The sequence below is a fragment of the Lissotriton vulgaris genome, chromosome 7 (assembly GCF_964263255.1).
Source record: "Lissotriton vulgaris chromosome 7, aLisVul1.2, whole genome shotgun sequence".
NCBI lineage: Eukaryota > Metazoa > Chordata > Amphibia > Caudata > Salamandridae > Lissotriton > Lissotriton vulgaris.
Window position 1 is genome coordinate 1,751,276,384 of NC_141695.1, and position 25,112 is coordinate 1,751,301,495.

General features: G+C 44.5%; 1 protein-coding gene across 2 annotated transcripts in view; it reads left to right on the forward strand.

The window, feature by feature from the left end:
- Positions 1–25,112, forward strand: part of CIC (capicua transcriptional repressor) — a 445,344-nt gene that overhangs the window by 262,278 nt on the left and 157,954 nt on the right. For both annotated transcript variants that reach the window (XM_086933054.1, XM_086933055.1), the window contains exon 11: positions 12,674–14,186. In XM_086933054.1, coding sequence (XP_086789180.1) covers positions 12,674–14,186 — 1,513 coding nt within the window. The remainder of the gene's footprint in view (positions 1–12,673; positions 14,187–25,112) is intronic.

Genomic DNA, 25,112 nt, shown 5'->3' on the forward strand with positions numbered 1-25,112 from the left:
ATACGTGGTGTGGGCACGGGTCAAACGGAGATCCTAAGTGAATGGAGTTCATGACCTTGCGTGTCTCGTGGTCGTTGACGTTGGACCAGGAGGTCAGGCGGTTGGCGCTGGTGGGTTTCACAGGGGAGGTGAAGTCTGGCGTAGTCGGGGCGGTCGTGGTGTTGAAGCTGTCGTGGAGCATGTGGTCTAAGCCAAGTGAGGGGCATGTGGTCTCAGTCAAGTAAGGGGAATGTGGTTAAAGTCCAATAAGGGGCAATAGGTCTAGGTCAAATAAGGGGCATGTGGTCTAAGTCAAGTAAGAGGCATGCGGTCTAAGTCAAATAAGAGGCATGCGGTCTAAGTCAAGTAAGAGGCATGTGGTCTAAGTCAAGTAAGAATGCAAGAAAATGAAAGGGCGTGAGGAGCACTCCGTTTTTTTACAACAAATTATCCTTCTTGTCCACTGGTGCTCCGATTAATCAGGGTAGTCACTCCTGTGTTATTAATGATAGTTATGATGGGTTTTTAAATCCATCTAATCGTGCACTGTTCACTTGGTGCTCCGCACCTTAGTTATTCATCACACGTTTACTTGACTGTTGTCAATATTTTTATTCTCATTTTAAGGTGCTACTTCCTTTGTTACTACTTGTGTATTATTTTCATTTTTCATATCACAAGCATATGATTCATTAACTCAGTTGTACAAACATTGGTACTTATTTACACTAATTTACATATACAATGCTTTGGCATTACATATTCTCATACAATAAACATTAATCAACATGTGAGCCCAATGCATTTCGGCGCCTCTACGGTGCCTTCATCAGGGGCGACTCTGCAATGAAAACATATGAAAATGTGTAAGATTCTAGTTGAGAGAGGTTCATGGGAGTGTATAACTATACTATGCAGTGTTATCGTACCTGGTATCTGTGGTGTCCAATACTAATATATGATCGCCTCACTCGATGTTGCTCAAAAAGAGATCACTAAGTAATTCATAAATAAATAAATAACTTGTGTTGATTATAGGTTTCTAACTTCAGAAGTGTGTAGAAATCTAAGAGTTCATTAGAGACATACCTGTTTAGGGTAATCTGAGCTCTCTGTAACAGAAAAAATAGTGTCTATCAGGACTGAACGTTTTTCGATTGAAAAATGCGGAAAGTCAGACTCCAGATCTAAATACCCTTACCTTATCTTCACCAATGTTTATAATCTGTATGGTGAAAGAGGATATCTGTTACTAAATCGTTTCACTGAGGGTTTCCTGTTTTAAAACGCTGTTGATAGAACATTATGTCTAAATACCCTTACCTTCTCTTCACCAACGTGTTTAGTCTGTATGGTGAGAAAAAGTTGCTGTTACTATATAGTTACCGGACGTTACACTGAAATACTAGTGCGTTCCGCTGTATTAAGATGTGCTTACCTAATGTGCCAAAGAATATCTCCGTATCTAAGGTCCCGCTGCCATTTGGTTGTTTCGGTTCCCTGTTGAGGGACCAAACGCCATTATAACTACGCGAACTCCGCCAGGAAGCGGAGTTAAAAACATAGAAAACGGACTAAATGCTAAATCTGAGTTCAAAGTGTAAGCATATTTGGACGCCATGTTAGTGTGGATAAAGGTCTATCGTGGTCACCTATATTTTGCATTTGTTATTGATTTTGCGATCCTGTTCTGTTAACATTAAACCAATATAAAGATTGTTACAGATGCTCACTATTCCGTTTAATTAGTCATAACTTGAAGTCAAGTCACTTGTAGAGACAAGCTCCTCCTATGATGCTGGGTCCAGTCCCACGAATATGTATCTCGGTGTTCTCATACTATTCTAGTGCACTTAAATATGATGAGTATACATCGGCATAAAAACGTATCATAAAACAGGCATCACCTATTATGTATGTTTTCTGTTTAGATCTTAGTGATTTATCACGATGCTCTCACGCCATTGTGATGTGTGAGCTGTGCTATGTTGAAGTTCTATCCGGGATCTATATTTAAAGACCTGTTCCTATCTATTTAAGATAAACTGCAGTCTAAGGATCGTGAGTTCGAAAGGACTCTTCTACCGTTCAGGTCCCTTACTCATCTGAGAGAGAGTGCACATATGCAGTGAGGTTGGGTTATGCGTGTTTATGATGTGTATCCTAATGAAATCTTCGTGGTGATGTGGTATCAGCAATGGTCAAAGGAGCTGGGTGAACGAGATGTAATGCTGCTATGTGCTTGTTTGATGTTGAGTATTCCTATATGTCTGTTCGTGTGGTCACATATGAGAGGAATATAGACCATCTTATCCATCCATAATATACTTTACATTGAACAATATTGACATTTTTACGTATTAGGATGACTAGATTGTCAGTATCATCAGTGCCAATATCCCTCTGTTATAATTAGTGACTTTTATGCCCACTGGTATTCCTATGTTATAGTATATTAGTAAAAGGGGTTATATGGGCGCTTTTTAGACCTTGAGTACATAAGATACTGTTGAAGCTCCCCTTAATTTACAGAGAACATGAGAGGTCATATTTATCATTAAGCCCCATTGGAGCCAAAGTTTTCAAATATTTTATCCAGAATAGTTCACGTTGCATCAGTCTCTGATGATTGTCAATCCCTTCTTTTAATAGTACTTTTTCGATGACAAAGAATCTCATTTGGGAAATGGTATGTTTTTCATCTCTCCAATGGAGTACTAGTGGTGACTTCAGGTTCTGATTACGGATTCTGCTCTTATGTTCCGTTATGCGTATTTTTACTTTACGTTCCGTTTTCCCAACGTACATTTTGCCGCAAGGGCACTTGATCGCATATACCACATTATTAGAGTTGCAGTCACTGGTGTGTTTTAACTGTATCTGTTTTCCTGTGGTTGGGTGAGTGCAGGTATTCCCTGTAATCACATTATTGCAGTTGGTGCAATTTAAGCATCTCATCGTCCCCTTGTATACGTCTTGGCATATAGCAGGTTGTTTGTATTTTAACCGTGTCCTCAGATTTGGTCCTCTTGTATATGCATGTAAAGGCAGTTCTTTGAAAATCCCATGGAAGTCTGGTTCTACTGATAGAAGTTCTCATCTCTTATTTATGATGCCTCTGATTTTTGTTGATAAAGTTGTGTACTTGGTCACAAATACCATTCTGTCTTGTGTTTTTTTCTCTTTTGGTTTCAACAAGTCCATTCTATCCATTACTTGTACGTTGTTTAATTGTTGTTCTAGTATTTCCGTTGGGTAACCTCTTTCTTTGTATTTCTGTGCCTGTTTATCCAAAGTGATTTGACATACTTGTGGGTCTGAGCATATACGTTTAATCCGGATAAATTGAGACACTGGTAGATTGTTTATGAGGCTCTTCGGATGAAAGCTTGTGTAGTTGAGGGCGCTGTTACGGTCTGTCGATTTCGTGTACAACGCTGTTTCAAAACCATGTTGCGTCTTAGTGATTCTGACATCAAGATAGTCAATGAACTCTTTGCTGATCTTGTGAGTAAATTGAATTCTAGTGTCCACTAAATTCAAATTGTTTATCACTTGTTCAAGTTTTTCCTGTGTGTCATCCCAGATAAGAAACACATCGTCAATGAATCGTCCATACATTTTAACATGTGACCTTTCCCTCAATGACATTAAATTATTCGCTTCATACTGAGCCATAAAGGTATTTGCGTATGCAGGGGCCCCTGCAAAGCCCATAGATGTTCCATTCAATTGGGCAAAGAACTCATTTTTCCATGTAAAGTAGCTATTATGAAGACAAAATTTTAATAGCTGTATCAAGAAGAGTTTTTGATTATTCGGTAGGTCCTCCATTTGGAGTAACGCCCATTCAGTAGATTCCACTCCTTCAAGTTATGACTAATTAAACGGAATAGTGAGCATCTGTAACAATCTTTATATTGGTTTAATGTTAACAGAACAGGATCGCAAAATCAATAACAAATGCAAAATATAGGTGACCACGATAGACCTTTATCCACACTAACATGGCGTCCAAATATGCTTACACTTTGAACTCAGATTTAGCATTTAGTCCGTTTTCTATGTTTTTAACTCCGCTTCCTGGTGGAGTTCGCGGAGTTATAATGGCGTTTGGTCCCTTAACAGGGAACCGAAACAACCAAATGGCAGCGGGACCTTAGATACGGAGATATTCTTTGGCACATTAGGTAAGCACATCTTAATACAGCGGAACGCACTAGTATTTCAGTGTAACGTCCGGTAACTATATAGTAACAGCAACTTTTTCTCACCATACAGACTAAACACGTTGGTGAAGATAAGGTAAGGGTATTTAGACATAATGTTCTATCAACAGCGTTTTAAAACAGGAAACCCTCAGTGAAACGATTTAGTAACAGATATCCTCTTTCACCATACAGATTATAAACATTGGTGAAGATAAGGTAAGGGTATTTAGATCTGGAGTCTGACTTTCCGCATTTTTCAATCGAAAAACGTTCAGTCCTGATAGACACTATTTTTTCTGTTACAGAGAGCTCAGATTACCCTAAACAGGTATGTCTCTAATGAACTCTTATATTTCTACACACTTCTGAAGTTAGAAACCTATAATCAACACAAGTTATTTATTTATTTATGAATTACTTAGTGATCTCTTTTTGAGCAACATCGAGTGAGGCGATCATATATTTGTATTGGACACCACAGATACCAGGTACGATAACACTGCATAGTATAGTTATACACTCCCATGAACCTCTCTCAACTAGAATCTTACACATTTTCATATGTTTTCATTGCAGAGTCGCCCCTGATGAAGGCACCTTAGAGGCGCCGAAATGCATTGGGCTCACATGTTGATTAATGTTTATTGTATGAGAATATGTAATGCCAAAGCATTGTATATGTAAATAAGTGTAAATAAGTACCAATGTTTGTACAACTGAGTTAATGAATCATATGCTTGTGATATGAAAAATGAAAATAATACACAAGTAGTAACAAAGGAAGTAGTACCTTAAAATAAGAATAAAAATATTGACAACAGTCAAGTAAACGTGTGATGAATAACTAAGGTGCGGAGCACCAAGTGAACAGTGCACGATTAGGTGGATTTAAAAACCCATCATAACTATCTAAGTCAAGTAAGAGGCATGTGGTCTAAGTCAAGTAAGAGGCATGTGGTCTAAGTCAAGTAAGAGGCATGTGGTCTAAGTCAAGTAAGAGGCATGTGGTCTAAGTCAAGTATGAGGCATGTGGTCTAAGTCAAGTAAGAGGCATGTGGTCTAAGTCAAATAAGGGACATGTGGTCTAGGGCAAATAAGAGGCATGTGGTCTAAGTCAACTAAGAGGCATGTGGTCTAAGTCAAATAAGAGGCATGTGGTCTAAGTCAAATAAGGGGCATGTGGTCTGTGGTCTATGGTATATGGTCTAAGTCAAATAAGAGGCATGTGGTCTAAGTCAAATAAGAGGCATGTGGTCTAAGTCAAATAAGGGGCATGTGGTCTGTGGTCTATGGTATATGGTCTAAGTCAAATAAGAGGCATGTGGTCTAAGTCAAATAAGGGACATGTGGTCTAGGGCAAATAAGAGGCATGTGGTCTAAGTCAACTAAGAGGCATGTGGTCTAAGTCAAATAAGAGGCATGTGGTCTAAGTCAAATAAGGGGCATGTGGTCTGTGGTCTATGGTATATGGTCTAAGTCAAATAAGAGGCATGTGGTCTAAGTCAAATAAGAGGCATGTGGTCTAAGTCAAGTAAGAGGCATGTGGTCTAAGTCAAATAAGTGGCATGTGGTCTAAGTCAAATAAGGGACATGTGGTCTAAGTCAAATAAGTGGCATGTGGTCTAAGTCAAATAAGAGGCACGTGGTCTAAGTCAAATAAGGGACATGTGGACTAAGTCAAATAAGGGACATGTGGTCTAAGTGAAATAAGAGGCATGTGGTCTAAGTCAAATAAGGGACATGTGGACTAAGTCAAATAAGGGGCATGTGGTCTAAGTCAAATAAGGGACATGTGGTCTAAGTAAAATAAGGGGCATGTGGTCTAAGTCAAATAAGAGGCATGTGGTCTAAGTCAAATAAGGGACATGTGGTCTAAGTCAAATAAGGGACATGTGGTCTAAGTCAAATAAGGGACATGTGGACTAAGTCAAATAAGGGGCATGTGGTCTAAGTCAAATAAGGGACATGTGGTCTAAGTCAAATAAGGGACATGTGGACTAAGTCAAATAAGGGGCATGTGGTATAAGTCAAATAAGGGACATGTGGTCTAAGTCAAATAAGGGACATGTGGACTAAGTCAAATAAGGGGCATGTGGTCTAAGTCAAATAAGAGGCATGTGGTCTAAGTCAAATAAGAGGCATGTGGTCTAAGTCAAATAAGAGGCATGTGGACTTAGTGAAATAAGAGGCATGTGGTCTAAGTCAAATAAGAGGCATGTGGTCTAAGTCAAATAAGGGACATGTGGTCTAAGTCAAATAAGAGGCATGTGGTCTAAGTCAAATAAGGGACATGTGGACTAAGTCAAATAAGGGACATGTGGACTAAGTCAAATAAGGGACATGTGGACTAAGTCAAATAAGAGGCATGTGGTCTAAGTCAAATAAGGGACATGTGGACTAAGTCAAATAAGGGACATGTGGACTAAGTCAAATAAGGGGCATGTGGTCTAAGTCAAATAAGGGACATGTGGACTAAGTCAAATAAGGGACATGTGGACTAAGTCAAATAAGGGGCATGTGGTCTAAGTCAAATAAGAGGCATGTGGTCTAAGTCAAATAAGGGGCATGTGGACTAAGTCAAATAAGGCATGTGGTCTAAGTCAAATAAGAGGCACATGTCTAAGTCAAATAAGAGGCATGTGGACTAAGTCAAATAAGGGGCATGTGGTCTAAGTCCAATAAGGGGCATGTGGACTAAGTCAAATAAGGGGCATGTGGTCTAAGTCCAATAAGGGGCATGTGGACTAAGTCAAATAAGGCATGTGGTCTAAGTAAAATAAGGGGCATGTGGTCTAGGGCAAATAAGAGGCGTGTGGTCTAGGGCAAATAAGAGGCATGTGGTCTAAGTCCAATAAGGGGCATGTGGACTAAATCAAATAAGGCATGTGGTCTAAGTCCAATAAGAGGCATGTGGTCTAAGTCCAATAAGAGGCATGTGGACTAAGTCAAATAAGAGGCACATGTCTAAGTCAAATAAGAGGCATGTGGTCTCAGTCAAATAAGAGGCATGTGGTCTAAGTCAAGTAAGAGGCATGTGGTCTCAGTCAAATAAGAGGCATGTGGTCTAAGTCAAATAAGAGGCATGAGAGGCATGTGGTCTAAGTCCAATAAGAGGCATGTGGTCTAAGTCCAATAAGAGGCATGTGGTCTAAGTCAAATAAGGGGTATATGGTCATGGGCAAATAAGGTAGATATCGTCTAGGTCAAACAAGAGGCATATGGTCTTGAGCAAATAAGTGGCATATGGTCTAGGTCAAATATGGGGGTGTAAGGCTAGGGGAACTAAGAGGTATGTGGTCTAAGTGAAATAAGAGGTATATAGTCTAGGTCAAATAAAAGTTTCACACTTTTGCAGAGTGAGTTTGTCTAAACCCATAATAAAGTATTTTAGAACTTACCTCATAGGAGGTATCTCTATAGACTCTGAGTAAAGTTTGTCTGATGCCTATAGCAGAAGGCTCTACAGGCTTGAACGAGCCTCTGCCCCCCCCCTTATGCTATGAAGCGGTGCTGACTCTAGGGAGAGGTTGAATGAGACCCATGAATGTGAGGAAGAGCGTGCCTTGCTCAAGTAGCAGCAGGCTTTGCAGGCTCCGGTGCAAAGATTTCTAGATACCCATAGTATCTGGCACAGCAACCTCCAGGTAAGAGGCTGTCAAGACTCAGTTTCAGAGGGAGAGCGTAGTACTCAGCAGAGAAGTCTAAATTCTTAATTGGATCGTAACTGAAATTTGTAAACATGGACTATCTTCATGTTTGTGTGGTATACTGGAACCTAACAGTCAGACTTTTTCACTCCCCTCTAACTCTTTGCAAAGGGCACATTAACTTAAAGTTATGCGGCCTCACAAGGAAATCTGTACAGGTAAAATAGTTGGCAACTATCTCATTGGTAACTTTTAGACTGGAAGGGGTCTTAATGTTGTTACTAGGGCAACTGTAGTAGTGTATTCATTCAACACCTTGAGGTTACAAATGTAAGGACCCTCTTTCTTGGAACCTGCAGTGTCTTCTCAAGATTTTCTGGTGGCACTGAAACTTGCTGTTAGGGGGCCTGCAGCTTAAACAAGGGGGAACTAGCCATCGGGGTATGACCAAATGGCAGCTTTAAACAGTCATATCTCTGCAACTGGCAGGGATAGAGAGATGGTTCAGACAGTGTTGCAATAAGGATGTCCTTCTACAGAAAGTAAGACTTGACCCTTGCTGAATTTTGACAGTTTTAAACCTCCGAGTTTCCCTCCTACCCAGAAGGGCAGATAGGTTACCCTAAGTGTGTGAGATGGTGAGGGCCAATGTTGCCTTTCCTGTACAAAGGACAGTGTAGTACCTCTTCTCCCACAAGAAGCAGCACACAGGTCTCCAGAAATGAAGTCTGTGCGTGTGCCCACCCTGAGTAGGAAGAGTACAGCACACAGAGGCTGATGCATAGTCCCCTCAAAAACGAGCCCATCTACAAGCTACTCACTTGAGGGCGCCAGTATTTGTCTGATTGGTATTCAGAGCGACAAGACTGAGTCAGTGAAAGTTCTGCTAGTCTGGAAAAAGTTCTTCCTTTTTTGTGTTTGGAGGTCTGCTATATTCAGAAGTCCAAAGAGTGTAAAGCACCAGAATGTCCTACATAAATTATGAGCTGACAGTAAAAAAATGTCCTCAATATTGTTACTGGAAATATCTCCCCATTGGAGTTAACAATAGAAAATCTACACCTAGCCAGATCATATTTTTTGAAACCGTATGTTTGAGGCATGTGTGGCTGTAGATACACATGCTGTGCATACTGCTGACATTTAGTGTTGGGCCCAGATGAGTACAAGTTGTTTTTCTTTCGAGGAAATCTTCTGTTACTTCTCCTCTGGCTCGTAATGCGCATGGTCATAGAATCCATTGTTAGATTGTTTTCTTTATGCCGTTGGGTTCGGACATGTGCTTGTGGTGCTCTGTTTCGTTTCCACGGTTCCTCCCTTCCACCGCTATTGTTTTTTAACACAACGAGGTTGCCTGCGAATCCTACCTTTCCAAGAAGACCCTCCATTGACGTCTGGCTCGGCATCTTGAGATGTCACCTAGGAGTGGTGACAATACACCGAACCTCTTCGCCCGAGGACCTCAAGGGTGAACATCGCCCTCAACCTTCCGCAGCAGATGAGGGAGACTTCCCTCCCCTCTGACAGCTCCTGTTCCGATATGTAGTTCGCAGACTTGTCTCTGGCACAGCCTTCTGTGATTAGACTTTCACCCCTCTCGCAATTGCTCGCAAATTGAGCAGACCCAGCATAAAGATATTCCTGCCGCTCTGGAGCCTCAGAAGCTGGCTGCTGTGCCACCACTGCCTTCAGCTCATGGTCAGCACCAACCACCACCTTTGGACATAAAACCCAGCTACGGCTCGGCATCGAAAACCCGTTGAGGCCACCTCACTGGCCGATGTGTGTGTCCACCTTGGTGCTGACCCTCCCATCGAAGCAGACCCCTTCGGCATTGAAATCGTCCTCGTAACGAGAACCTCAGTCCCAACATCGAAGACTAGCCTCGGCTCAGAACCTGCCATGCCAATAATCAATAAGCTGCAAGAGGAGATTAACGCCAGACAAAAACAACTTGCCATTCACCTCCACATGTGCTGGATCCTAACCCGCCCTCCTGGGTCTGGCACACAACCTTCCAAGCGTTGTATATCCTTCAAAGAATCTTTGGACTTGCCACCTCCTTCCAAGCAGTGCAAAAAGATGGACAAGAATAAAAGCCATTGCCCTTATCTCCACCTTGCCACTCTCACAGCCCCAGCTTCCCCAACCACCCTCATTCATACACACCTCAGGGGTCTCCTCATTCAGACACAGGGGGCGGAGGGCTGGGGATAACTTTGATGCAGCTCCACAGGAGAATCCTCAGGATTCCTACGATGCTGACCCACCAGGGAACACTGATTCCGATTTGAACCCTGCACTACTCCCTGGTAGTTTCTACTGCCCGTAAGAGGCCCAACTCTCAAACTACTATGCTCCTTCACCAGACAAGGACAGTAAACACAGCCAATTCCGTCAGCCTCCCATATAGGTATCACAATGCCCACTGGGATGAGATGGAGGAGCTTCTTCAACATCTCCCAGAGGAGCATAGGTTACGAGGGGATGGATGAGGGGAAGCAGATCTCTAAGACCACCATACGCTGTGCTCTAGAGACCACGACACTGCTGCGCTCTAGATGCCACGACACTGCTGCGAGGGGGATTAACTCCAGTGTTCTCCTGCATAGGCATGTCTGGCTCTGTATTTCTGGTTAAGCTGGAGGTCCTAAAAAAATTTACTCAACTTGCTGTTTGATGGTCAACATCTATTAGGGTCGCAAGTTGACCAAATGCTGGAAAAATCAAAAAGGAGACGGTAAAGGCCTTAGGCGCCCTTCAAACACCAGGTAATCGCGGCTCCTTTCCATGTACTTCTTTTCGTGGAAGATCCAAGCCCACCTCTTCACAAACCTCCTCATCCTACAATCATCCTCAGGTACAGCAGACCTTTACTTCAGAGGATGGAGTAACAACTCCAGAGACAGGGGTAGCCACTCCAGAGGCAGAGGTTAGGGTGGCTGTCCCAAAGGAGCTACCACCACCATGAAACTCTGACTTAGCTCCCATTCCCTCAACCATAGCACCTGTTGGGGCCTGTCCCCCAAGGCTCTTTCCCGCTTGGTGGAATGTCGGCTCCGACCAGTGGGTGTTGGATATGGTCTATCATGGTTATTGTCTGGAGCCCATTCCAAAGCTCCCAACATTCAACCTTGCAAACACAAACTCCCCTCAACACCAAAAGCTGCTCAGGGAAGAGGTCGAAGTGCTCCTTCACATAGGAGCCATATGAACCCGCCCCTTATCTTCAACAGGGCGCAGGAGTATACTCTCTATACTTCCTAATCCCCAAAAGGGTGGGTCTCTCAGACCTATTTTGGACCTCAGACCCCAAAATGGATACATTCTCTCAGAGCACTTCCACATGGTTACTCTTCAGGATGTCATCCCTCTACTAAAACAAGGCGACTTCATGGCCTTACTCGCCCTCAAGAAGTCCTGTACAACAAGGGGACTTCTAGGCCATACTTGTCCTCAGGGAGCCTATTTCCACATTCCAGTTAATCCGGCACATCGCCAATGCCTCCGATTTGTAGCCAGTGGACAGTACTTCCAATTCAAGATGCTCCTTATGGGAGTCACTACCACGCCTAGGGTCTTCACTAAGGTGGATAGTATGGTGTATAAAAACATGCAATGCTAAAGCCAAGAGGACGTGGCCTATTCCTCCGAGAGCCCACTCTGCTTGCAAAAAAGGAGCCTCCACAGCTTTCCTAGGAAACATTCCAATAGCTGACATATGCAAAGCAGCTACATGGTCTACACCACACACCTTTACCTAAGATTACTGTGTGACTGTTCTAGCCTGCCAGGCAGTGCTCCATACACTTTTTCAGATTAATGCAACGCCCACTGGCTAGCAACCGCTTTTGGGGAGGACTGCTTTAAAGTCTATGCACAGCATGTGTATCTACAGCCACACATGCCTCGAACGGAAAATTATACTTACCCAGTAGACATGTTTGAGGCATGTAGTGCTGTAGACTCCTCCCCGAGTACTTGTGGCCGTTGCAATAATCTTTCTATCTAACTCTTCTTTTTGCATGGACATTTCTCTATTCATCCCTTCATTTTTAACAATGTATCCGAACCCGCTGTTTGGGAAAACAATCTAGCAATGGAATCTATAACCATGAGCGTTACCGACAAGAGGAGGTGTCCCACTACTCGAAAGGCTTCTTCGAAGAAAAACAACTTACCCACATATGGGCCCAACACTAAATGGCAGGGGTATGCACCGCATGTGAATCTACAGCCCTGCATGCCAGAAACAGATGTCTACTGGGTACGTAACATTTTCCTTAGGGCTAAATGTTTCTGTCAGGCATGCAAATATTTTGTGGGGTTAAGGCATTTTGTTAATCCATCCCAGGCAGCCAGCAATATTGGAAGGGGTGTTAAAGTAAACACCACTATTATTTTTTTAATGAAATAACCATATGTATGTGAGGCCTGGTCTTAGTGTTGTGGCCTTTTCTTAGGGCATTGGACAGTACCCTGTATAGGTACTGTTTGCTCTAAGCGTCCCTGAGCTGCATTACTGGTGCATTCCATTTGAATATTCCGGTTACTCACTTTTAACTCTTTCAGGGTAGCGAAGGCAAGAAGTCAATGCTACTACTCAAGATGGTCGATTGGATTTCAAACTTGTATTCAGAGCACATTGTACATAACACTCTGCAAGATCAAAGCCTGTTCATTATTTCAGTTTAGAAAAAGGGAAGAACTTAGTGTCTAACTATTGGTGCAGATGGATCTTATGCCCCCTCAGCTGTAGGTGCACTGGGACCGTATACAAGGGTTGCCAATAAACCACTCTTCATGACAATAACCTCTCATTTTCCTCTTCTTCAGAACTTCCCTCCGAAGACATTCTCACCAGTGATCCGCACCGCCTCCCTCTCTGGAAACTACAGTCTTTGCCGGTCACCAATCGAAAATAAACCACAGATGAGCAAGCCTGCTGAGGGGGTCCCGGGCTCCCCCATGCATATCTCAACCTCTGAACTTCACCAGCAGGCCTGCAGTAAGAGCCTGAGCACATTCCAGCTGACTCCGAGCAGCTTCAAGTCAAGTGACTGCAGAGCTCCTGTCCGCTCTCAGAACATACCGTCCAAGCAAACAGATGTACGTTTCACTTTGGCAGACCCGAGCTCTGCACATAAAAGGAAGAGGGTAGACAGCTTGTCACAGAGGCTGGTGCTGCCTCAGGGGACAGAGGTAATGGAAAGCAGTCCCGGGGGCCAGCTGCATTTCTCGAGTCAGTCTGTCATCTCGTGCACCTTACCGCAGGCAATGGTGCACCCCAGTGTGCACTCCTCCACCAGTAGTGGGGTCTACACTCTTCCTTCCAAAGCGTTTGAAACATCGGCATGCAGTCCCCATCGCTCTTCTGGTTCTGCAGACAGCCTTTCCTTCATTGCTGTATCTAGTAGTCGCTCAGCGGGACTTTCTCAGGGAACTGTACTAGTTACAAGTCCAGCAATTAGCAGTCCGAACTTTAAGGTGCTTGGTCCTGGACACTCGGCCGCAGGCACCCTGAGGACTGCTTCCACTATGGTTACCAATGTGGTGAAACCAGTCAGCAGTTCTCCAGTGCCTATTGCCAGTAAACCCCTGCCTTCTTCAGCCAGAGCCAACAGTAGCGACCTGGGTTCTGGGCAAGCACTCATCGGTTCTCTGGAGCTGCCTCAGCATTTCACTATGCTTGGTCCAGGGAAGATCGAAGTCACCTCCCCAGCCTGTGCTGTCACGCACGCCCCCACAGTGCCCATCGGCCACATCGCAGCCTCCTCACTACCTTCCATGGGAATAGGAGTAGTGTATACCCCAGGAGCTGACAGAAAGCACTTTCAGCCAGTAACAACTCAGGCCGGGCCAGTGAACAACCACAACCTGACAACAGTGGTCGGGAAGACTCCTACAGCGCAAGGGAGCTTGGTTACGAACCTGCTAGTTGGGCCCACCAGTTACGGACCTGCTGTATCCAGTGGAGGAAATGGAGCTGTGCCTGTGTATTCCCCAGGTACTCTCACGCAGCAGCACTCACTTCAGCTCATTGCCCAGAACACTGCAGGTGGACAGAATGGACCCATGCCTCTTGGCATCCTTCAGCCCCAACACATACTCTCTGCACCCAGTGCCAAGCCAGGCAGCATTACGCAGGTTCAGTACATCTTACCCAGCATCCCCCAACAGCTGCAGATGGCTGGAAGCAAGGTGCCAGGGACGGGTGGCACCACCAGCATTCGTTTCACTCTGCCCCATGCCAATGGAAAGGTCGTTGCAGCTTCTCAGGGGATTCCCATAATCCAGCCAGCACCATCTGCGAGCCCCAACATTACCATGGTGTCCAGCGCCTCCAAAGGTAAGGCCTTTCGCTCTCTCTCGCTCCCTATCTAATGTTCACATCTTGTAATCCTCCTGTTCTCTCATCTGTGCTTCTAGTGTGCATTGCCCTCCTATTAATGTGCAAGCGTATAATCCACTCCTGTCTCTAAAACCAGTCTTTTAAAAGCATCGCTCCTGTTTGAGGAGGATCATTGGCTATCTCTTGTTGGCTCTTTCTGAACGTCGCTTTGTAGCCTAGTGGGCAGAAGCTGTCCGGCATGTCCACTCCAGCAAATCATTACTGCCGTTTTAAAGTTGACTTCTCAGATTGGTCACTCAGGTAGAAGTGATCAAGTTAAATTCTCTGTTAAACAGAAAGTAAAAAATACAGGTCTTAGTAAGATGTGCATTATTATCCATAGCAGTGAACTGAATGTGAGAATGATTTTGCTATCATACCTGCAAATTACAAAAAGTCAAAATGCATATCTAAATGAAGCATTATATCACCTAAGAACTGGGTCAGAATTAACTCACTGGTGAATGTATTTATTTACGCATACTTGTATGTGGTGCCATGAAAACTGTGTGCAACTCTGTAAAATCATCCGACAGCAGGGCTCCATAATTTCTTGTATTTATATAGTGTTCCAACCGAGCTGCATTCACCTCCACCACCCATTCTTCTCTGCTTCCTCGCTGGTGTGTTGCACTCCTTGGATATTTCATTAAATTGCCTTTACTCCTACATGGAAAAACATCTTTATTAATATAAAGTCTGGCTGTAGATACGCATGCTCTGCATACTCCTGCAGTCTAGTGTTGGGTGCAGCCTTTTGAATTTGTTTTTCTTTGGAGAAGTTTATTAAAGACTCCTTTTGACTCCACCCTTAGTCTACAATGTACCATGACACAGACTCTATGGCAGATTGTTTTTTTTCCCACTATCGATTCTGATGTCATAGTTCTAGCCCTGAGACATCCGTGCTTTTTTCCAGGACTTTCCTTGGTAGCCCCAGTGATTGTACTTTACTGGATACTGACCACTTTCAGTTCTAGACTTAGATACTTACTGTGATGAAACACTTCCAGACAGCAAATAGGAAGACTCAACTCTGAACAGGGTCTTTGTGGCTCTCTTGGGGACCGAGTTCGTAAAAAGATTCACTGTCATAAAGGGAAAATAGGGAGTGTTATGAAGAGGGCACATTTTCAATTTATGTCCTGAATACAACACAGCGTTCCACAGGTCTGATCAGCAGGATGCACCTGTACCAGTGGTAAGGGTACAGGTGCATGAGTCCTGTACCCCTAGAGTGTCTAAGCCGATTCTTAGACATTGTAAGTGCAGTAATGCCATTTAGAGTATATGGTACTGGGAGTTAGTCATTATGAATTCCACTACACCATAATGGCTTTACCGAAAACATTTGCCCTGAGCTAAACCCCAGGAGCTTTGCTCCCACAACCTTGTGGCCTGCTCATGAGCAGCCTCCAACCGGAGGCCCCCTATCTCCCATTGGATAACACTGGGCCTCAGCACTCTGCACCCAGCCATCCTAGTGCAGCTGATGTGTTTTGAGAGTGCATCCTTGACCCCAGGGGAACTCTGGTTCTAACCCCAGAATACCAACTCCCACAAAAAAGTACTTACCTGTTAACAGATAACTTCATTTCGCTCCATAGGAATACATTGACTGTTTTTCCTTGTGGAGTTGGTTTTTGTATTGAACTTTAAGAAAACTGCAAATAACTAAAAATTGCTTTATTACCTTTTCTCTAGATAATGTCCCAGTGTGATACCTACCTGTAACAAATACATTTTCATTCAGCTTGCGTGTATGGTTCAACATGCCTTGAAAATTATCAAATGCACTTACCTGTGCCAGGCTTGACTTGTTCTATGAAATAAATACAACTAAATAATATTTTTATACAAAGTAAATTGGTCTGAATTCAATCATTTGCTGATTGAGCCTTACTGCTCGCCCACACTACCACAAATGGAGAGTAAGGTGCTATCTACTTTTACCTCTGCCTGCCTTTGAGGTTCCACTGGTCTCAGTGCACACTATACCTCATTTTGGTATAGTATATACAGAGCCAGCTTCCTACAGCCTTTACAAGGCTCATGGGGACAACTTTTGAACACCTCCAGTCCTTCAACTTACAGTTCTTTTTCAAGAAGGTGACGAGTGGGTTTTATCGTAGCCATATCTTCTCTAAGGCGTATCAGCGAGTTTCAAACTCATCATTCAGGAACCATTCATTCAGGTACTGAAGAGTAGAGTGGTCCTTAGAGCAAGTTGAAAGTTCTTATATAAGGGTACTCTCACCTTTCCATACTAACCAAACCATTGAGCTGCCATATTCTTTCGATATTCTGATTATGCAGGCACACGCTTGTTCTGCGCCCGAAGGCGCATAAAAATCCAGGAGAGCCCCGGTGGAGCAGGGCTCGAACTTAATTCTTGAACTGACCTGTTTCTTTGCTCTGGTTCCTGTGGTCCCTGGCAGATTCTGGCTCTCTGCTGAAAGCGCCACGCACCTTGCCCCTAACGCTGGTCCCCCCCCCCCTCCCTCCCTCCCCTGCCGCCGCAGCCTCTTGAAATCTCAGCGCGGCCGCAGGGAGGGGGGACTACATCACCCAGTGTCCCTAGCGGCAGAAAGCCGCACACGCCTGTTCCGCGCCCGGAGGCCCATAAAAATCCAGGAGAGCCGTTGCGGGACGTGCGCAGGCAGCGCCGGGCTAAGCCTGGGCAAAGGGCGGGTCATCTGTGGCCATCTGTCAGGATGCACTCATCAGGGTCCAATCGCAGCAATATTGGCTCCACCTCCTGACCTCCCCAACACCCTGATAATGAATTACACAGGGTGTTCGAGTGATCGGGCGAGGGAAATAAAGAAAACGGGGAGGGACGGAAGGGAACAGCAGGGAAGGGATAGCTGAAAGAGAAAACACACTGCTGTTAACTTCACATATGAAATGCTACTCTCATTTCATTCTCGCTAACGTCACTCTAATCACCTGGTTCAGATTATCCAAAAGTGCCCTCCTGCTGCAGTAGGTATATACACACATATAACGATATATGATCCTGATCCCTGATGATAGAAAAGACAAGTTATTCCTCATACTCATACATGTGTATGCAACGCTAATAAGAACATTTTATGGGAACAATAACGCACCCCCTAGTATTGTGTTCATACAGTGAAGATGCTACGTAGCACTATTCCCAGGAATGAAAGCGAAATCCTCCTCCAACTCTTTCCGAGAATATTTCAGTCCAAAATCGGTAGAAAAGGGTTCCTTCACCCAAACCAAGAACATCAAAGTAAATGATAAACAAACGGTAAGATGTAGCCTCCTACTACTATCTTCCGCTGCAAAGGTCAGTTAAGAGTCTTCTAGCAGAGTAAAAAATAACCAGACCAGAAACCAGACTCCAAACACGGTTAAGTATAGATCCTTCTACCACTTTCCGCTTTGGCACTTATACATGAGACCTCCAACTCTTTCCAGCTAAGTGGGACTTCGTAGCGGTAACGCGCAGCGAAGCCACGGCGTTCCGCTCTCTAAACGAACAATGAATGTGTTTACGAGTGGCCAATGAAAGAAAACACAAAACGTAATAGGTGCCAATAGTTCTCAGTAGCTCAGAGTTATTACTCACGCTTCCGATGTTTTATGAGTCCTCGGCACAGCAACTCCAGGTCGCGGCCGGTGAACAGCCTGCTCACCAGCCGACTCGGCAAGACCCGGAAGCAAAGGTCTAGAGGAAAGGTGCTAGGCAAGCACCGCGCTCAAGGAACCCCGAGCAGCAACAAGGCACGTAGCAAGGGAATCTCTGTGAAAACCAAAAGGGGGCAGAGCACAGCAGAGTTCTTCCATCAAACGCGGGAAACTCCGGAAACAGGTACTGAACAAAATCACGCACAAAGACTCTGAGCCCGCCCCAATTTATAAGACCAGGAACGACACAGTGCATTATGGGGCATATAGTTCAATGATCAGGTAGGCGCTGCTACGTGATCCTGACACCATCAGAAGCCAGAGGAGGCTGGGCTGGGCCACTCCCCTAAGGCCCACCACCGGATTTGCCTATTGCTGTCAACGCTCCTGGGGGAGTCAGTCATACAGCAGACCCTGGAAGCAAAATCGACGACTATTGACTGTTCAGAGTTATTCAAAGGTACTGTTTATCATCATTGTCAGTAAAGAAGGGATTCTCCCAGTCTTGATCATGGCGAAATGTAAGCCCACACAGACTAGGGTGGGCGGAGGAGTGAAGGGGACCCTGGATGCTTTTATTTCAAGAGCAGAGTCCCTCCTAACGCACGAAATACAGCTGACAGAACAGAGACTGTCATTGGACACACTAATTGCATGGAAACGATCCTCTATGGGCAAAATAACTCCCAGAGTCGACACTCCCTTAGACCAGGCTAACCCTGTGCCCATTACACCCATTCTCTGCACTAAGGCACAAGTTCATACCAACCCACTAGTACAGGGGGTCGGCGAGTTAGCCAAATCAAATGAGGGGACCGGAAGTGACTTAAACCTAGCCCAAACTTCCATAGGTGAAAGAAAAAGGCACGCGGTTACCCCCCCAGGGTTAGTGGAGATGAGTGGATTTGGGGAAGGGACAGCCCTAATAACATTGGATGCGGATGAATCAGATTCCTCACAAGGGTCAGTTACGGAAGTGGTCACACGCTCCAAAAATTCTCTACTCACCACAAACTCTGCCCCTTTAGTCGCCCCACCAGTCGTCACTAAGGCCTCTGGTAACCCAGCTTTGGGCCCCGATACTCACAAGAGTTCTTAATACAGCAGTGGAATCAGGGATGCCACGGTCATGGTCCATGGCCATTATTGTCCCGATTTTTAAAAAGGGAAACCGGAGCGACCCACAATGTTACCACCCGATCTTGTTAATAGATGTGACAGTGAAAGTCCTGGGAAGGGCCATCCTTAATGGGTTGACGGATTGGGCGTAGGAACATGATATTATCTCGAATACCCATTATGGGTTTAGAAACGGCCGATCCACTACGGACCAATGCCTTAATCTATACCATCTAGTGGCCAAGTACACCGTGTCAAGTAAGGGGACGGTGTACCTGGCCTTTATTGACCTGACCGCAGCTTTTGACCGGGTCAACCGGAGGAAACTGTGGGAATCCCTAGGGTTGCTTGGTGTTGACCCAGGCCTGATAAACATCTTGAGAGTGCTTCACCAGAATAGAGGGGAATACAACTAATCATTTCCCTTGCTCAAGAGGGGTGAGGCAGGGATGTATCCTGGCGCCTTTCCTATTCACATTATACATAAATGGACCAGAGAAGGCGCTAGGAGATCTAGGGGTGGACTGTCCGCATATAGGCAGGAGAGGTATACCGGTTCTACTGTACGCGGTACCCCTGGCCCGCACCGCTCGAGGATTACAGTCACTTATTGATGGCTTTGCCAGCTTCATGGAGGATCTAGATCGAACACCCAATCTCACTAAATCATATGTAATGGAAACAGGGAAAAGACAATCTAAGAATTTTTTCTTCACAATTGGGTCTCACAAATTAGAAAAAGTGCAGGCATTTAATTATCTAGAGATTTTATTTGATAAGCACCCCAGTTTTAAAACATTGATTAATGACAAATGTAGCGCACAAATCAGCTCGGTGGGCTCAATTATGAATTTTGCAAAAAGACTAGGCAGCTGGTCACCGAATGAAATAATGCACCTGTATAGCTCTGTATGCTGTGCTAGGACCTTGTATGGAAGTGAGGTATAGGGCTTTAGAGATACCATGCTGATTCAAAATGAGGAAAATAGATTTCTGAGAAGGGTTCTGCAGGTACCACAAAGCACGCCTTCCCATATCGTCCATGAGGAGTTAGGCCTCACCAATATTAGCGATAGGCTAAGACTCAAACCCATAACCTGTTGGATTAAAATATGGACGAACCCTGAAGCCACACTAAGCAGGCAAATACTAACGGACTGCATTGCCCTGGATAGGGGACGAATGATACCTTGGCTCAAATATGTAAGGGAAACCTTGGAAGGGTTGGGCTATGTCAAGTACTTAGATGAACCCACTAAACTCACGCCCAAAGACAAAGGCATCATAAAGATGGAATTCTTAAGGCAAACAGAAAATGAAAGGGAGGACAGAGAATTGATGAAACTCTCGGTGAAGGCCCACTTGCTAACTAAATAAACTCCAGGAATGGAATTTTACCTGTCCTATATGTACAACAAACATGACAGATTCTTAATGACCAGATTTAGTTTGAATCTCATGCATCACATTTTATCTGTTCCAGCAGGGTACACACCAGATATCGAGATAAAGGGACTGTGCGGCTGCGACCAGCGGTCTCCGCAGGATACTCTTCATTTCGTTTTAATAGGCCCCTTCTACGCGTACCCAAGGGCAGTGTTTTTAAAAGCTATTTTAAGGCAAAGCAGATTCAACCAGGCAAAGGTGGCACTACGGTTTCTAAAACTGTCAGCAGATCCACTAACGCTGTTTAGCATGGTACATGTTTTAAGATCTGCTGTGAGACTAAGGAACACTAGAGGTGAGGAATAACTGTGTATGATCCTCCTTGGTGACAGAAGGGTTGGCTGCATCAACACTGCACAGGATTTTCGCTTTCACTGTATAAATCGTTTTTTAATATGACTTTTATGATCTGAAATAATTTTATTGTGAATGTTCTTATATCCCCTCATTTTATTACGTAACTCCCAGCGGTTGTAATGCCTTTCTTTTTTAATAATTATGCACTTTGTATGGTATTGTTTTTATACCGAATAAAGTAATTTTGAATTGATTATGTAGGGGAAAGAGTGTTACCCATCTTCAGTGTTATGCCAGCATTCATGTTTTTCCTCACGCTAACCAGCTATTTGTGGCTTTTGCTAAGCCCTACAGATGTCACCCTATTTCTAAGGCAATTATTGCAAGGTGGATTGTAAAATAGATACATACCTGCTACGTCAAAGCTAAACGTGTGCTCCCTGCATCCCAGGGCTCATTCAACATGTAAAAGGGGAGCCACCCATGACTTTCCTAGATAAAACTCCATTAGTTGATTTCTGCACTGCAGGTTGCTGGTCAACACTGCACACATTTCCGAAGCATTTGTTTGTTAGACGTATAGCTTGTCAACAAGCTATAGTTGGCCAGACAGTGTTAGGGACGTTTTTTCATCTGCATCATCTACCTGCTAGCCACCGCTGGGAGGAAATTGTTTTACAGTTGATGCAAACATGTATCAATAGCCACCCATGCTACGAATTTAAAACATTTATTACACTGTAAGCAACTCTTCATTGCGTGTGGTTCTCTAGATTCATATGTGCGCACGCTCCTCCCTAGAGGCTGGCAGTAATGGCACATATTTTCTTAATTACACACTATTTTCCAACTTCAGTTTTAGGTCACATCAGTCGTACTCTACACTCTTTCACCCGCTGAGCAAATAACAATCTCAGGTGGGGATGGTACACATGCACATTCTGTGCCCAAGGAGGAGTTGCGCCACATCCTTTGACTAGACATTTTGTTGAAGAACAAGTATTGGCAAAGCCAATAGGTCATGTTTATGCTAGATCTATTTGCTTTCTCAATGCTTTTTAGGCATCACCTAGGCAATGCTTGCAGTGTCTCTTCAAGACATGCTGGATTCAGATATGGACTTGGAACTCTGCCCACTTCCTGCCCATGTTTTTCATTGGCTTGTGTTATCGTCCTTTGTAAATGTTGGCTTGTGAGTCGTTAATAGGTTTGTTAGTCCCTCCTTAGGGCCACCTTTTATGCATTTGTAACCTCACACGAGGACTGGTCCTTTTACTTGTGTTTTTACACAGTATTTTTTATTTTCAGTCTGTGAGCACTATTTTCCTTAATGATATTATCCTACTGTAGACACAACATGCTTTCCTGCAACGGCGCCCACTTTGCTTGCACTTTGTCATCTACGTATTTTTTTTAATGGCAACGCGGCACTGTTTATATCGGCCGGGCGCATTTATTTCCCTCGCAACTTGCTACTTTTCATCTGCATTATTTATCTAATTATTTTGCAAGCATGGCACGCTTTAATTATAGCTGCCGGGCCCCTTCGGTTCATTTTTGGCAGTGCAGCATGCTTTTACTTTAACGGCTGTGCCCATTTACTTTACTCAGAACGAGCTCCTTTTTTATCTTTAATATTCTATTTGCTTGAACAGCACGCTTTCACTTTAGCAGCCTCATGCCTTTTTAGGTTTCGCCTGGCGTCCGCTGCGCAGCAGCGTTCACGCTGGCAAAATCTTTTGAGAACAGTATGTGGCTTTGTCCCGCCTCTCTCTTCCTTTGGCTAGCTCCATAAATGGAGGCTAGCCATTGGAAGAGAGAGGCGTCTGTCATTGTCCAAGGCGATTCGTGGGCGTTCCGTACATTTTTTCCCTCTCCGCCCCCTTGCGATCATCATTGCGGCGGTGGGCGGATGTTGTTTTTTTGGTTTTTTTTGCCAAGGTTTGTTTTTGGCATTCCTCCGAAGATGGCGCCCGAAGAACAAGCTGGCCAAGGGCTCCCGGCTCTCGCGGGCCCTGGCCTTCCTGGAGGATGAGGAGAAGTCGGTGAAGCTCCGCATCTCCACAGCGGAGCTGCCCCCCTGGGTAAGTCCGTGCCTCCTCCGCCCAGCCCGCCCGACCTGTTGCTGTTTCGGACTCCTACCTATTTCAGAGACTGTCTACTAAACCAGTGCAATTGTTATATCAAAGTGCTTCTGTAGCCCAGTTGTTGATGCCGGCCACTATAGTTGCAGTATAGTTATATTGATCCGATAATGAAGGATCTGATCATTGAATATGTTTAGAGCAGTAAGGGCCCTGTTTAGTATTTTCTTTTGGTAGGGCGTGCGCTTGTTTTAGGCTTCTTTTCAAGGGGGAGTGTGCTTGTTTTTGATTTCAGACCTGGCAACACGAGTGGCGAGGTGAGACGCAGTAGTGGGGTCTGTGCCTTTAAAGAGAGCACAGACTCTGTCCATGGGACGGCTCGCCTGCCCCCTCCACTAGCTGCCCCGGTGTCCCCTTGCAGAGCCTGCGGGGGTTGGACGCCCTGCTGTTGTCGTTAGTGTGGCTGCAGCCCGTGGCCGGTAAGGAACTGCAGCTGTGTCTGCTTTGGGTGGAAGGGGGGGAGATAATCGAGGCAGTATTGCAGAGTGTATTATTTTAGAGGATATACGGGTTATGGGCTTCTGTACGGACATGGGAGACTTTGGCGGAGACTATGTGATTTGGGGGTATATGGTACTAGAGTAGTCAGTGTTCGTTCCTTTATGAGGGGGGTATGCGGTGGTTTTCTTTTGGGAAGTATTTTCGGTAGGTTCCCTGTGCTCTTGTGCATTGTCTACATTTTTGCGGGATTTGTGTTGCTTTTTAAGACTATGAGTTGTTTACTTAGAAGTAGTCTGTGTTTTTGTCCGTTTCCATTGGAGAGAGGGTATGCGCAATGTTTTCTTTGGTATGTTTCTGTTCGGGGTGTATGTTTTAAAAGTGTAGGCTTTTATTTAAGTGCCGTTTTATGTGTGTATGTGGGGTACGTGTCTTCGGGCGGGCATGAAGGGTATTGTTCTTACATTACAAAAACCTGGCCACTAAAAATGTATTCTGGTTCAATGATGTGGAACTAAGGAGGGTGCCTGCTATGCAGGTATGGGATGTGGGAGGAGGGATGAGTTGTAGCACAGGGTCAGTTATGCAGTAGTTCGTGGGTAAAAACAACTGTTATGGTTGGGCTGCGGCTAGCAGGAAGGTAGATGGGCAAGCATGCATGGTATCGGCGTGTTGAGTGGACCAGTCATTAGGGCTACATGCCTGGTTTCATTAGGGACAGTCTATTGATCTGGTAGGTGGAAGATGGAAAGTATGGATTGGTCCTTTGAAAGTAGACCCTACATCCGTAATATCTGTCACGAAGGCTGTGGCTAGCCTGCAGGCTTCTTGGGAAGGAGATGACTGCTGTGGCTGGCATGTAAGAGGTCCTGAGGGAGGTGGTATTACAATTTCCACATCAGGCATACATGCTTCCTATGCAGGAAGACGACAGGACAAGAGTAAGCATGCGTATGTTGTAGGCGGAGCGATCAGGGGCCGATATATACATGTAGTTCGGGGCCAAGACTTTCATGCATGTATCTTGGTGTCATGATGGGCTTTGTCTGTTCTGTGTGGGTCCGGGAGCATGCATGCATCTTGACGGACGCCAGTGTCTAAATGTGACATATGGGTCCGGGGTAAAACATAACATAGGTTTGGCACACTTTGACTATGATAGGTGGCTGAGGCTCTAGTCCGGGTATACATTCTTTGTCGAGTAGGTTGCGATTGAGACTGTGCGTCTGCGCATTCTGGCTTCAGTTTGTGTTTGTGATTTTGTTTTCTTCCCTGGAGCATGGACCATGTACTGATTCATTTCTTGATTAGTGTTCTGCTGCTTGCGCTCTCATTGGAATACTTTTTTTTTGGAGTGTATAGTGTTTGTTTATCTAGTCTTTTTACACACTTCTTTGCCGTTCTGTCTCGTTATTTAGCTGTGGTTTTTATACTACTTCGTTTTTGGGTTTTTATGTCTTAGGCCTATAGCTCCCCATGCTCTTTAATTACCTTCCAGATTATTCAAAACTTCACTTTCCAATAAGCCTTATACCGTTCAGTCTTCTGAGCTGCATAACAATACAATGTATTAAATTTTTTTAAAGTTACATGTTGCAGCATTCATTAAGGGTGCTTTTGTTCGAATTCTGTGTAATGCCCCCCTCCTATCTAACTTGGGAAAGATAATGTAAGTTACATATTTTTAAATTGTATCAACTGGTGATATTGAAACGTGCCTAAATGCATGTGTATGTGTACTCTTACAGGGTTATAGTTTGTATGCCTCAATAACACAACATAT